The sequence below is a fragment of the Tursiops truncatus genome, chromosome 11, assembly GCF_011762595.2.
Source record: "Tursiops truncatus isolate mTurTru1 chromosome 11, mTurTru1.mat.Y, whole genome shotgun sequence".
NCBI lineage: Eukaryota > Metazoa > Chordata > Mammalia > Artiodactyla > Delphinidae > Tursiops > Tursiops truncatus.
Genome location: NC_047044.1, coordinates 71,532,667 through 71,547,704, shown reverse-complemented (window position 1 = coordinate 71,547,704; position 15,038 = coordinate 71,532,667). Strand labels below are relative to the sequence as shown.

At 41.1% G+C, this 15,038-nt stretch overlaps 1 protein-coding gene across 1 annotated transcript in view; it reads right to left on the bottom strand.

Annotated features, from left to right (window-relative positions):
- Positions 1–13,747, bottom strand: part of SLC2A13 (solute carrier family 2 member 13) — a 428,575-nt gene extending 414,828 nt beyond the window's left edge. The window contains 1 exon segment of the mRNA XM_019934622.3: positions 12,926–13,747. Within this exon segment, the coding sequence (XP_019790181.2) occupies positions 12,926–13,475 (550 nt within the window). The 5' untranslated portion in view covers positions 13,476–13,747.
- Positions 13,748–15,038: the final 1,291 nt, after the last annotated feature.

The following is a 15,038-nucleotide window of genomic DNA, read 5'->3' as shown; positions in this document are numbered from 1 at the left end:
GGGAATATAAGCAAAATGTTTAGAAGACTGTCTGGCACAGAGTAAGCATTGAATAAATGTTAGGTATCACTTCCAGGGCGCTGGTCACTAAATCGATTGCCAATTCACATTCTGCCTTGAAGCGACTAGGGAGACTCCCCCTGGCACAGAGCAGGGAGATGCTGAAATCAGTACAGAAGGATGCTGGTGCCACCATGATGCCACTGTGCACTGTGGCACTGGGTACCCCATCACACCGCTCAGCCTTGTTGTGAAATGAGGCTTCTGCTGTGTGGCTTTTAAAACATATGCCAGACCACATCATTCCAAACAATGGTGCTAATATTTAATAAAAGGCCTAAATATGAAGCATGCAGTACTCTCTCCCAACTTGAGTCTAGAAGTATCTGTAAAACTTGGCTATTTTCTTCTCTATACATCCAAGGAAGTTAAAGTTTAAATACAGAAAATGTTTTGGGGTTTTCTTCTGAGTACATATTTTCTCCAGACAATGAAAGTTTTCTCTACAGAAGTGTTGCTTACTCTTTACTCTGAAGGTCAAAGGAAAGAGAAAGGTAGGAAAATGAAAAGAGTTATAGACAGGAAGGATGGGAAGGATGTATAAAGGAACCAAGTTCAATCAGGAAGAAAAAAGAAAAATAGCTTTATGTGCTTTTGAGTAAAAATGGCAAAGACTGCTTGCTATTTGAGATCTACCAGCAGGTTCTACATCATTAGAGGTGTTAAAGCCAAAGACATTAGTGTGAATCAGTCAACTCAGACTGTGTTCTTACTTTGAGCTTAAGACACAGAAGAGAGAAGTATGGATGGATGAAAAAGAGAAATGTTTTATAGAGAAGTCACATGAACAACTTCATAGAACTCTCGTTAACACTTACATCATCTCACTGACAACTCACTCAAGGAGCACAATGCAATACTACTAGGCAAACATAATTAGGTCATAACTCTCACTGTAAGTCTACAATGTCAATGCCACCAGATATAAAAGTGTGGAGGTAGTGGGGTGGGGCAGTGCACACAAACTGTTAACATGTATGAAACAAGGAAACAAAGTCAAAGAAGTCAAACAAGTTTTACTTTACATGTCAAATATTACCAGTAAAGAACAGAAATCCAATACAGAAATCCAGCTTTAAAAGAAGATAAAACTGTGCCACATCTTCTTTATCCATTCATCTGTCGATGGACACTTAGGTGGCACATAAATACAATGGAATATTACTCAGCCATCAAAAAGAAATGAAATTGAGTTATTTGTAGTGAGGTGGATGGACCTAGAGACTGTCATACAGAGTGAAGTCAGAAAGAAAAACAAATACCATATGCTAACATATATATATGGAATCTAAAAAAAAAAAAATTGGTTCTGAAGAACTTAGGGGCAGGACAGGAATAAAGACGCAGACATAGAGAATGGACTTGAGGACACAGGGAGGGGTAAGGGTAAGCTGAGACGAAGTGAGAGAGTAGCATTGACATATACACTACCAAATGTAAAATAGGTAGCTAGTGGGAAGCAGCTGCATCACACAGGGAGATCAACTCAGTGCTCTGTGACCACCTAGAGGGGTGGGATAGGAGGGTGGGAGGGAGATGCATGACGGAGGGCATATGGGGATATATGTGTACATATAGCTGATTGTTATACAGCAGAAACTAACAGCATTGTAAAGCAACTATACTCCAATAAAGATGTTAAGAAAATAATTATTCAGATAACAAACAAAAAAAGATAAAACTGAAAGAAATTATGGGGAGTGGGGAAGGGAACAAACTTGGTCACAAAAAGAAAAAAATCAGCACTAGCTGATTAACTATTTAAAAATCTGTCTGATTCTATGAGTACCTTAAATGAAATTCTTTATTGATATTAATCTCAGTATTGAGATTGTATTGAGAAAGTATGACTTTCTCATCAGACAAGATTTTACATTTGCTTTGCATTAAAGGATAAAAATTCAAAGTGCTGTTTGAATAAAACTGATATATTTTTGAAAAATATTACTCAACAGGCCATAACATACCAATTAAAAGCTGCAATAAGCAGCTACAAACTGTGTTCCAGTAGAGGAAGTACCGGAAAAGAGGCCGACAGAGGAGAAACTGGTGTAAATCTAAGATTAATTCAGCAAACCCAGTGCTGTATAAATTAACAAGTCAATTCTCAGTAAACGTTTTGGATACTGGTAAATATCTGAATTTAGACCCTTTTTACTATGCCCCACACAGGTGCTAAATCACCACTTACAATGAGCAGTAAATGCCAACACTATGGAAAAAGGTCGAAATTACATTGCGTGCTTTTTGGCTATGGACATGCTAACAATGATAACAGTATAGCATTCTTATACTCTGCCCTGTCACAACAACCTTGTGTGTGTGTTATGCATGAGAGACACAAGGTCCCAGACAAAAATCAAATGAAGCAAAACATGCAAATTCACACTCCTTCAATCCTTTTCTACCTAACCGCACCTAAAAACTTTGATTGTAGGTACAATATTGCTAAACACTTACAAAATGTAACTGTGTAAAGACATGAAAATAAGATTCTCTATAGAATATAATAAATTCTGAGTTTGCAAATTTGTGTCCTATTTGAAATTAGAGTCTTCAGGTTTAAAAAGCTTGGTGTCTGTCTACAAGAGACCCACTTCAGACCTAGAGACACATACAGACTGAAAGTAGGGGATGGAAAAAGATATTCCATGCAAATGGAAACCAAAAGAAAGCTGGAGTAGCAATTCTCATATCAGACAAAATAGACTTTAAAATAAAGACTATTAGAAGAGACAAAGAAGGACACTACATAATGATCAAGGGATCGATCCAAGAAGAAGATATAACAATTGTAAATATTTATGCACCCGGCATAGGAGCACCTCAATACATAAGGCAAATACTAACAGCCATAAAAGGGGAAATCGACAGTAACACATTCATAGTACGGGACTTTTACACCCCACTTTCACCAATGGACAGATCATCCAAAATGAAAATAAATAAGGAAACACAAGCTTTAAATGATACATTAAACAAGATGGACTTAATTGATATTTATAGGACATTCCATCAAAAAACAACACAATACACATTTTTCTCAAGTGCTCATGGAACATTCTCCAGGACAGATCATACCTTGGGTCACAAATCAAGCCTTGGTAAATTTAAGAAAACTGAAATTGTATCAAGTATCTTTTCCGATCACAACGCCATGAGACTAGATATCAATTACAGGAAAAGATCTGTAAAAAATACCAACACATGGAGGCTAAACAATACACTACTTAATAACGAAGTGATCACTGAAGAAATCAAAGAGGAAATAAAAAAATACCTAGAAACAAAGGACAATGGAGACACAACGACCCAAAATCTATGGGATGCAGCAAAAGCAGTTCTAAGGGAGAAGTTTATAGCAATACAAGCCCACCTTAAGAAGCAGGAAACATCTCGAATAAACAACCTAACCTTGCCCTCAAGCAATTAGAGAAAGAAGAACAAAAAAACCCCAAAGTTAGCAGAAGGAAAGAAATCATAAAAATCAGATCAGAAATAAATGAAAAAGAAATGAAGGAAACGATAGCAAAGATCAATAGAACTAAAAGCTGGATCTTTGAGAAGATAAACAAAATAGATAAACCATTAGCCAGACTCATCAAGAAAAAAAGGGAGAAGACTCAAATCAATAGAATTAGAAATGAAAAAGAAGTAACAACTGACACTGCAGAAATAAAAAAGATCATGAGAGATTACTACAAGCAACTCTATACCAATAAAATGGACAATCTGGAAGAAACGGACAAATTCTTAGAAATGCACAACCTGTCAAGACTGAATCAGGAAGAAATAGAAAATATGAACAGACCAATCACAAGCACTGAAATTGAAACTGTGATTAAAAATCTTCCAACAAACAAAAACCCAGGACCAGATGGCTTCACAGGTGAATTCTATTAAACATTTAGAGAGGAGCTAACACCTATCCTTCTCAAACTCTTCCAAAATATAGCAGAGGGAGGAACATTCCCAAATTCCTTCTACGAGGCCACCATCACCTTGATACCAAAACCAGACAAGGATGTCACAAAGAAAGAAAACTACAGGCCAATATCACTGATGAACATAGATGCAAAAATCCTCAACAAAATACTAGCAAACAGAATCCAACAGCACATTAAAAGGATCATACACCATGATCAAGTGGGGTTTATTCCAGGAAAGCAAGGATTCTTCAATATACGCAAATCTATCAATGTGATACACCATATTAACATATTGAAGGAGAAAAACCATATGATCATCTCAATAGATGCAGAGAAAGCTTTTGACAAAATTCAACACCCATTTATGATAAAAACCCTGCAGAAAGTAGGCATAGAGGGCACTTTTCTCAACATAATAAAGGCCATATATGACAAGCCCACAGCCAACATCATCCTCAATGGTGAAAAACTGAAAGCATTTCCACTAAGATCAGGAAGAAGACAAGGTTGCCCACTCTCACCACTCTTATTCAACATAGTTTTGGAAGTTTTAGTCGCAGCAATCAGAGAAGAAAAGCAAATAAAAGGAATCCAAATTGGAAAAGAAGAAGTAAAGCTGTCACTGTTTGCAGATGACATGATACTATACATAGAGAATCCTAAAGATGCTACCAGAAAACTACTAGAGTTAATCAATGAATTTGGTAAAGTAGCAGGATACAAAATTAATGCACAGAAATCTCTTGCATTCCTATATACTAATGATGTAAAATCTGAAAGAGAAATCAAGAAACCACTCCCATTTACCACTGCAACAAAAAGAATAAAATATCTAGGAATAAACCTACCTAAGGAGACAAAAGACCTGTATGCAGAAAATTATAAGACACTGATGAAAGAAATTAAAGATGATACAAATAGATGGAGAGACATACCATGTTCTTGGATTGGATGAATCAACATTGTGAAAATGACTCTACTACCCAACGCAATCGATAGATTCAATGCAATCCCTATCAAACTACCACTGGCATTTTTCACAGAACTAGAACAAAAAATTTCACAATTTGTATGGAAACACAAAAGACCCCGAATAGCCAAAGCAATCTTGAGAACGAAAAACGGAGGTGGAGGAATCAGGCTCCCTGACTTCAGACTATACTACAAAGCTACAGTAATCAAGACAGTATGGTACTGGCACAAAAACAGAAAGATAGATCAATGGAACAGGATAGAAAGCCCAGAGATAAACCCACGCACATTTGGATACCTTATCTTTGATAAAGGTGGCAGGAATGTACAGTGTAGAAAGGACAGCCTCTTCAATAAGTGTTGCTGGGAAAACTGGACAGGTAAAGTATGAGATTAGATCACTCCCTAACACCATACACAAAAATAAGCTCAAAATGGATTAAAGACCTAAATGTAAGGCCAGAAACTATCAAACTCTTAGAGGAAAACATAGGCAGAACACTCTATGAGATAAATCACAGCAAGGTCCTTTTTGACCCACCTCCTAGAGAAATGGAAATAAAAACAAAAATAAAGAAATGGGACCTAATGAAACTTCAAAGCTTTTGCACAGCAAAGGAAACCATAAAAAAGACCAAAAGACAACCCTCAGAATGGGAGAAAATATTTGCAAATGAAGCAACTGACAAAGAATTAATTTCCAAAATTTACAAGCAGCTCATGCAGCTCAATAACAAAAAAACAAACAACCCAATCCAAAAATGGGCAGAACACCTAAATAGACTTTTCTCCAAAGAAGATATACAGACTGCCAACAAACACATGAAAGAATGCTCAACATCATTAATCATTAGAGAAATGCAAATCAAAACTACAATGAGATATCATCTCACACCAGTCAGAATGGCCATCATCAAAAAATCTAGAAACAATAAATACTGGAGAGGGTGTGGAGAAAAGGGAACACTCTTGCACTGCTGGTGGGAATGTGAATTGATTCAGCCACTATGGAGAACAGTATGGAGGTTCCTTAAAAAACTATAAATAGGGCTTCCCTGGTGGCGCAGTTGTTGAGAGTCCGCCTGCCAATGCAGGGGACGTGGGTTCGTGCCCCGGTCTGGGAAGATCCCACATGCCGCGGAGCGGCTAGGCCCGCGAGCCGTGGCCGCTGAGCCTGCGCGTCCGGAGTCTGTGCTCCGCAACGGGAGAGACCACAACAGTGAGAGGCCCGCGTACCGTAAAAAAAAAAAAAAAAAAAAAAAAACTACAAATAGAACTACCATATGACCCAGCAATCCCACTACTGGGCATACACCCTGAGAAAACCATAATTCAAAAAGAGTCATGTACCAAAATGTTCATTGCAGCTCTATTTACAATAGCCCAGAGATGGAAACAACCTAAGTGTCCATCATCAGATGAATGGATAAAGAAGATGTGGCACATATATACAATGGAATATTACTCAGCCATAAAAAGAGACGAAATTGAGCTATTTGTAATGAGGTGGATAGACCTAGAGTCTGTCATACTGAATCACAATTCTTAAGACCCCAAATAAACTATTTTCTTATTTGCAGCCTCCTGAATTTTTTTTTTTTTTTTGCAGGGGGGGTTGACAAAAGGTTGAAGAAAGTAAGAGTTTAAAAGCAAAATGGTTTAAAGAAGAAGGAAAAAAAAAATTCAAGGGATGTTTAATCTGATCATATCATTTACAACTGAAATCTCCAAAGACTGTCCCCGCATAGGCAAGACCAAATAAACCCTATTCAGCCTAATCCACACCTCTCCCCGCAAAATATCATTCCAGTTTCATGGTTGACCCATCACCACCCTTCAGTCACTTTTTGCTTCATATACTGCTTTTACTTTTTGCTGCCTTTACTCTTGCTGTTAACTTAAATGCCCAATAATTCAAAGAGCAAAAGACTCCGAGGTTTTGTTTTTTTAATTCTGATTTCACACCAGTGACCTTGTCATTTAACTGCTGCACCTTGTTTTATTGCATACCTTGTTTCATTGAACTTTGAAGATACTGCATTTTTTACAGATTGAATGTCTGTGGCAACCCCGCAGAGAGCAGGTCTATTGGCACCATTTTTCCAGCAGCACTTGCTCACTTGCTCATGTGTCTGGGTCACATTTTAGTAATTTTCACAATATTTCAAGCTCTTTCATTATTACTATAATTGTTATGGTGATCTGTGATCAGTGATCTTTGATGTTACTAATGTAATTATTTTGGGGCACCACAAACCGCAGCCATGTAAGATGGGAACTTAATCAAAAAATGTTGTTTGTTCTGACTGCTCCAGGAACCAACAGCTTCCCAGCCCCTCTCCCCCTGTCCTCAGGCCTCCCTATTTCCCTGAGAGGCAACAATATTTAAATTAAGCCAATTAATATCCCTACTTTTAACAGTCTCTAAGTGTTAAAGCGAAAAAAGTCACAGGTCTCTCACTTTAAATGAAAAGCTAGAAATGATTAAGCTCAATGAGGAAGGCATGTCTCAAGCCAAGACAGGCCACTAGCTAGGCCTCTTGCACCAGTAAGCCAAGTTGTGATGATGGCAAAGTTGAAGGAAATTACAAGTACTACTCCAGCGAATACACAAATGATAAGAAAGCAAAATAGCCCTGTTGCTAATACAGAGAAAGTTATAGTGGTCTGACAGAAGATCAAACCAGCTACGACATTTCCTTAAGCCAAAGCCTAGTCCAGAGCAAGGGCCTAACTCTCTTCAATTCTACGAAGGCTAAGAGAGGTGAGGAAGCTGCAAAAGAAAAGTCTAAAGCTAGCAGAGGTTGGTTCATGAGGTTTAAGGAAAGAACTCCATGCACAAAAGTACTGGGGAAGCAGCAAGAGCTGATGCTGAAGCTGCAGCAAGTTACCAAGAAGATCTAGTAAAGATAATTAATGAAGGTGGCTACAACTAAACAATAGATTTTCAACACAGACAAAACAGCCTTATATTGGAAGAAGATCCCTTCTAGGACTTCCATAGATAGAGAGAGGTCAATGCCTGGCTCCAATGCTCATTTACCATTATAAAAATCCCTGGGCCCTTAAGAATTAGGCTAAATCTACCCTGTCTGTGCTCTATGCATGGAACAAAGCCTGGATGGCAGCAAGTCTGTTTACAACACGGTTTACTGAATATTTGAAGCCCTCTATTGAGACCTACTGCTCAGAAGATTCCTTTCAAAATATTACTGCTCACTGACAATGCACCTGGTTACCCAAGAGTTCTGATGGAGATGTATGAGATTGATGTTGTTTTGATGCCTGCTAACACAATATCCACTCTGCAGCTCATGGATCAAGGAGTAATTTCGACTTTCAAGTCTTATTATTTAAGAAATACGTATGTAAGGCTATAGCTGCTATATATAGTGATTTTTCTGATGGATACGCACAAAGTCAATTGAAAACCTTCTGAAGGATTCACCATTCCAGATGCCATTAAGAACATCAGTGATTCATAGTTAGAGGTCTATTTTGCAACATTAACAAGAGTTTGGAAGAAGTTGATTCTAATGATGACTCTGACTGAGGAGTTCAAAACTTCAGTGGAGGAAGTAACTGCAGATGTGGTAGAAACAGCAAGAGAACCAGAATTAGAAGTGGAGCCTACAGATGTGACTGAATTGCTGCAATCTCACGATAAAACTTTCACGGATAAGGAGATGCTTCTTACGGATAAGCAAAGAAAGTGGTTTCTCAAAAAGAAATCTACTCCTGGTGAAGATGCTGTGAAGACTGTTGAAGTGGCAGCAACGGATTTAGAATACTATCAATACATAAAGTTAGTTGATAAATCAGTGGCAGTGTTTGAGAGGATTGATTCCAATTTCGAAAGAAGTTCTAACTATAGGTAAAATGCTATCCAAACAGCATCGCATGCTACAGAGAAATCATTTGTGAAAGAAAGTCAACTGATGCAACTGATGCAGCAAACTTCAGTGTTGTCTTATTTTAAGAGATTGCCACAGTCACCCAGGCTTCAGCAACCACCACCGTGATCAGTCAGTAGCCATCAACATGGAGGCAAGACCCTCCACCCGCAAAGATTACTAGCTGAAGACTCACACGATGATTAACAATTTTTAGCAGTGAAGTATTTTTAAATTAAGGTACGTACAATTTTTTTAGACATAATACTATTTGTACACAATAGACTACAGTATAGTGTAAATATAACTTTTTATGCACTGGGTGTTTGTGTAACTCACTTTATTGCAATAGTCACTTTATTTCGGTGGTGTAGAACCAAACCCACAGTATCTATGAGGTATGCATCCAGCAATAGGAGACCTGTTTCTAGAGCTAAAAGGATTAAATAAGATAACCTATATAAAGTAACAGCAGGGCTCCTAGTCTATACTAAAGCACTAACTAAATAATATTTCCTTTCATGGCTCTCTGTAAATCTGCTGAACTCCTACTCATCCTTCAAGCCCCATTTTAAATATCTGTTTCTACAAAACCTGCTTAATTATGTGTTCTATTTTCCTCCCCCCCAAAAATGCAATTGCCTATTATCCTGTGTTACCCACGGCACTTAGAGAAACCTCTATTGTATTTTAATTGCTTTTTTAAAATATTTATTTATTTATTTATTTTGGCTACATTGGGTCTTCGTGCTACACACGGGCTTTCTCTAGTTGCGGCGAGCGGGGGGCTACTCTTTGTTGCAGTGCACGGGCTTCTCATTGCGGTGGCTTCTCTTGTTGCGGAGCACGGGCTCTAGGCGCGTGGGTTTCAGTAGTTGCAGCACGCGGGCTCAGTAACTGTGGCTCGCAGGCTCTAGAGTGTAGGCTCAGTAGTTGTTGCGCACGGGCTTAGTTGCTCCGCGGCATGTGGGATCTTCCCGGACCAGGGCTAGAACCCATGCACCCTGCATTGACAGGCAGATTCTTAACCACTGCGCCACCAGGGAAGTCCCTAATTGCTTGTTGCTGGCCTTTCTGTTCCATTAGAGTATGAACACCTTACAGGGTGGGATTTTTATCTAATTACTGCCTACTCCGAAACTGACAAAATCAATAATGGAAGCTTAATTTGCATTTGTTAAACAAATAAATGATTTAATTAAACCATTACAAACTAAAACCCTTAGATGGCCTTTCAAATATTTCATAATACCCTTAAAAAAATAATGACAATCCTAACTTAGAGCGATACCCTATCAGCAATAGAATTTTTTAATGTTTCTGCTTACCATTCACTCATTTTATTCAACAAGTACAACCACTGCCTCCTACGGGCTGGGAGTATTGTACATTACTGAACAAAACGAATAAAAAACCCTGTCCTCCCGGCCCTTATATTTACCACAGGTAAATCTGTGGAAGTAAGAAATTACCATTGCAAACTTGTCTGAAAAATATACCAGAAGACACATTTTGTTATTCTTCAACATTTACTAAATATCAAAAGAACAACAACAAAACTCCTGACCACACATAAAATTAAACTACTTAAAAGAGCATGAAATAAACTCAGATTTAGTGTACTAAACAAGCAAAACTGATTTGTATCCTTAAAAACATGCTCATGTTAGGACCCATTTCCTTGTAGCTAAAAATATTTGTGACTTCTTTTTTGAATGGTTAGTAATCTTTGTGAGTTTTAAGGGTTTTATGTGTACAATTACATGCATCACATAGATCCTAATTTGAAAGGTGGTGATGTTTAATATGGCTTATTTGAAAACCTGTTTATGACCTTAAAACATTCTTCACTTTATAAGTGAGGAGGGCTTTTTACGAAACTTTGTATCAGGGCTTCCAGTCTAAGGGGTGCTCCCCCTGGAATGAGACAGGCCGTTAGTTAAAAAAATTTAACTAATTTTTTATCAGGATCATGTCTCAACTGGCTGCACTATCAGGCAAGCAGCCCACGTGCCACAGACACAGATGCAGTTCTTGCACACCAACCTTTCCAATCTAACCTCCGGCTTCATCCATTTGGCTGCATCCACCTGGTTCCCCAAGTATGGCCTATGGTTTCCTTTCTTTACTCATTCCCTGGCTTAGAAGGTCCTTTCCTTACTTCTACTGTCAAAATACTACTCATCAACATACCATTTCCATCTGGAAGAGCTTAGGCTTTCCTCTGTTGGGGGTAATGGTACCCTCTTTTAATTCATCAGCCCTCCCTGTGATCCTTTCTTATGGAGATTAGCAAGTTCTACCTTGCTTTAGTCCTGCCCTGCCACTCTTACTGAAATATAAATGCTCCTCACTGTTCTGCTCACAACATCTGGAAAGGGCCCTTACACACAACAGCGGGTTAATTTTCCTATCAGATAAAAAAGTAAACATAATACCCAAATATCCAATATGTGCCATAGCTAAACACTAGGAAACTTCATTTAGAGATCTCTGCAAAACAGTATTGAATTCCAAAATCACAAATAAGATTCAGTCTTACTGAACAAATCTTGCTACCTAAAATTACATTATTTCAGTGTCCGAAGAAACAAAAAAGGTAGTCTGATATCCCAGGCAGAGAATTCTGAGAAAATAATCCTGAAAGCACAGGTAGTTCCTGTACAGGGAGGTTTCATTTCAGCAGTACTTTTTGGTCATTTTGGACTTTAATGCACCAACTCAACATTTTACTGAGAGGCTTGTCCTGCTTCCCAATTAACAGTGAGATACACAAACAAAAAGGAAGTCAGTAATAACCGATTTTGGATATAAAAGTGCAGTGAGTTAGGTTTTAGGCCCATGGTTCCTACATGTGGAGTTGCATAAATGGGGCTCTCTCCCCCATAGAGCCTACAGAGAAGAGGCAAAAACCATAAAGGTCAAACAAGTGGTGAATGGACAGATCATCAAGAGCCCAAGATCTAAAGGGCTCTTTCATCAATCCCTAGCCATAGGGAAGAAATACTTTAACAGCACCCTAAAGGAAACAAAATAACTGAATTATGAAAGGCAACATTAAAAAAGCATCAGTGGCGCGTCTTAGAAAAACTACTAGCGAGATTTAAGTCTCAACCCCCTACTTTGTCTCAAAAGTGTTTTCTAATAACACTAAGCACATTCCAAATAGCTTCCATCTGCCAAGAACTTACCAACTGCACCTCCCCTGCTCAGCAACCAGGGTGAAAAATCAATGCCAAGGAAATCTACATCCATTCATTTTGGAAGTAAATTGCGAACATCTACCTTGCTAGGCATTTAATCCACAGGGCGAGTAGTTCCTAAATGAATTTAGGAAGTGAACATGACCCAAGGGAAAGCAGGAGAGGCAAAACAAAGAGGAGAATGGGTGAATATAGATTTAAAGAGAAAAGTCAGAGAAACAGAAAAGGCAAGAATTCATTTGGGAAGAAAATGAAAAGCAAAGGGCAATACAAAAAGTAACAGCGAAAGAGGAGAAAAAATAATACTCCACCCTAAAGATAAATGACTAGAGAAGGAAAGTGAGGAGTAGCAAAAAATAGAGTCCAGATGACTTGATTAACTTTAAAAATTCTCTTACTGTGACTTTTAAGACTGATTGGGTTCGGAGTTTGGAATCCTAGGAAAGGAAACGGTCTAGCAATGGAGAAACAAGGGGAGACAATGCTGAAAAGTAAAGAGACCCTCCTTCCTAAGCTCTAGATAGGCATCAGGTAGGACTGGATCAAGGACAACGCTGGTGATACGCGGGGCTCCCGGAAGGGCTCAGAGAGACAACAATCACGCTGATTCACTTGTCTGTGGGAAATCGAAGATTCCTCGTGGGCTCCGGAGAGACTACAGCGAACCCCCACCCCCACCCTAGGGGGAGCCTGCGAGGCCGGACTAACAAACAGATGGGCTCTCGGAGCAGAGCAAGAGACGCGCAGTATTCTCGGGAGCCGGCCAGATCCGACGGGGACCCCGAAGGGGCAAAAGGAACGCAGCGACCAGGGTCAAGGGCGGTGTCGCCAGGGGCCCCCGCGCGCCCTTCGCCAAGCCGGAACTCACCGATGCCGAGCCCTACAACCAGGCGGCCGGCGAGCAGCGTCTCCTTGTTGTTCGCCGCAGCCAGCACCGTGGAGCCGGCGGTGAAGAGGGCACTGGCCAGCAGGATGGCGGCGCGGCGGCCGAAGACGCCGTTGAGGGCCCCGCCAGCCAGCGCCGAGACTGCGGCCGCCCCCACCGTGCTGGACACGAGCAGCTCCTGCCACAGCGCGTCCAGGCTGAGCTGCCGCTTGAGCAGCAGCATGGCCCCCGACACCACCCCGGTGTCATAGCCGAACAGGAAGCCGCCCAGCGCGGAGAAGACTGCCACCACGTACACGAAGGCGGGGGTCTCGTCCTGCTGGAACTGCCTCCGCGCCGCGCGCTCCAGGTCCCCGACGCCGCCGCCGCCCGAGCCCTGCAGGCTGGCGCTGGACTCGGCGGCCGCCAGGAGGCTGCGCTCCCCAGCCGTGCTCGCCGCGTCCGGCTCCTGCTGCTTCCTGCGCCGCTCACCCATGAGGCTGCTCAGGCTCCGCAGCGTGTACTCCACATTCTCGCTTGCCTTGCGGGACATAGGGCAGGGGCCCGGGGCTGCCCGGGGGGACGAGGCTCCGCGGGCCGGCGGTCTCGGAGGGCTAGACAGCCCGAGCGGGCACAAGGAACCGCTGCCGCCGCCTTCCTCCTCCCGGCTCCCGCTCCGACTGCCACGGCAGCAGCCGCCGCCGCCGCGGCCGCTCCGGGGAGAAAGTTGCTGCCCGCCGAGCCCCGGCGCTGCGGAGTTGGAGCCTGGCGGGTCTCACTCGAGACTCACGCCCCGCGCCTGCCGAGCTGGCGCTGCAGAGCGAGCGGGAGGTGGGGCCGCGGGTCACGTGCAGCCCTAGCCGGCAGGGCCTAGCCGGAGACGCTCCGCCCCCTCCCCGGGCGGGGCCAACCTGAGCCCGCCCCGATCCCTAAAACCCACCCCCAGGTCGATCGCGACCTCTGACCTAGGCTCCTTCTTACGTGGCTCTCGCATCCTTACAGCTTTAAGGCCCCTAGTTTGGGGGCCGCAACTGGGTAACAAGCCAATGTTTGAATGCCGGGTACTAGGCTTTCAGACCCCGGAGAAACCGCCTACGATGATTGCACGGTTTGGAAAGGCAAGGAGAGAACCCCTTATAAAAGCCTGAAGATGGCCAAGGCTGGGAAGGGCCTAGGAAAAAATATACTGTTATGGCATATAGCAAGTACCCTTACTTACTTTTATAATATTGTGACAAAAATGGGTCTGTTCTGGAGCAATTAAGTTTCTTATCGCCAGTCCCTCCTCAACTTATGCTTATTTTAAAGGCACGGTACATCTTATTTCTTTGAGGACAGAGATAATGAATCTCCCCAGGTGAATCCCAAACTTCCTTCCATGGATCCCTGAAATGTAAAAGAAAATTTACATTTATACATTACACATTACAAAGTAAACCCAATATTTGATGTGATTTAAGGTTTAAGAGGAAATCTCCACCTAACTCCCCCAACATACTCACTAAAAGGAAGGATGTCTTCTCCCCTGAGAAGTCTGCACTGTTACCTTCCATTTGCAGGGGCAATTTTAACTGCTTCATTTGCTTGAAACAAAGCAAAGATGACATTACTTGCCACCATTTTTTTAAACTGTTGAGTTAATTGCCGGTTGTTAGTTTTTTTCCTCACTTTGAAGTCAGTAGTAAATCATTTTATACAGCTCCACTTTAGAAAAGAAACTTTGTCCCTCTGATTTGCTTTCATTCTTCAGGCTCAGGGCAGGAGGTAAAGCATCATATAATTTTGTTCCTTATCATTTCAGTGCTCTTTTATTTTCCTTACTTGAGCAAAAGTCTTAGTCTGAGGCCTATTTTTTCATGCAGCCTAAAACTTGTTCTTATTAAAGAAAAGGATTTTGTCGTTTCGTTTTCAATAAAAATTTATATTATAATTTGTCAAAATTGCTTTCCTTTGGATTATCAGTCAAGATTATCTCCAAAATATAACACTTTCCTTAACAGCAACAAGGAAAAATGAACTAATGGGCTTAGAGGGCTTAACTATTTAAACTTATTGTGTGGCTTTAAAGTAAGGTTCTCTCATAATTCCCAGGGATCAATTAAACAGAGAGAGCGTT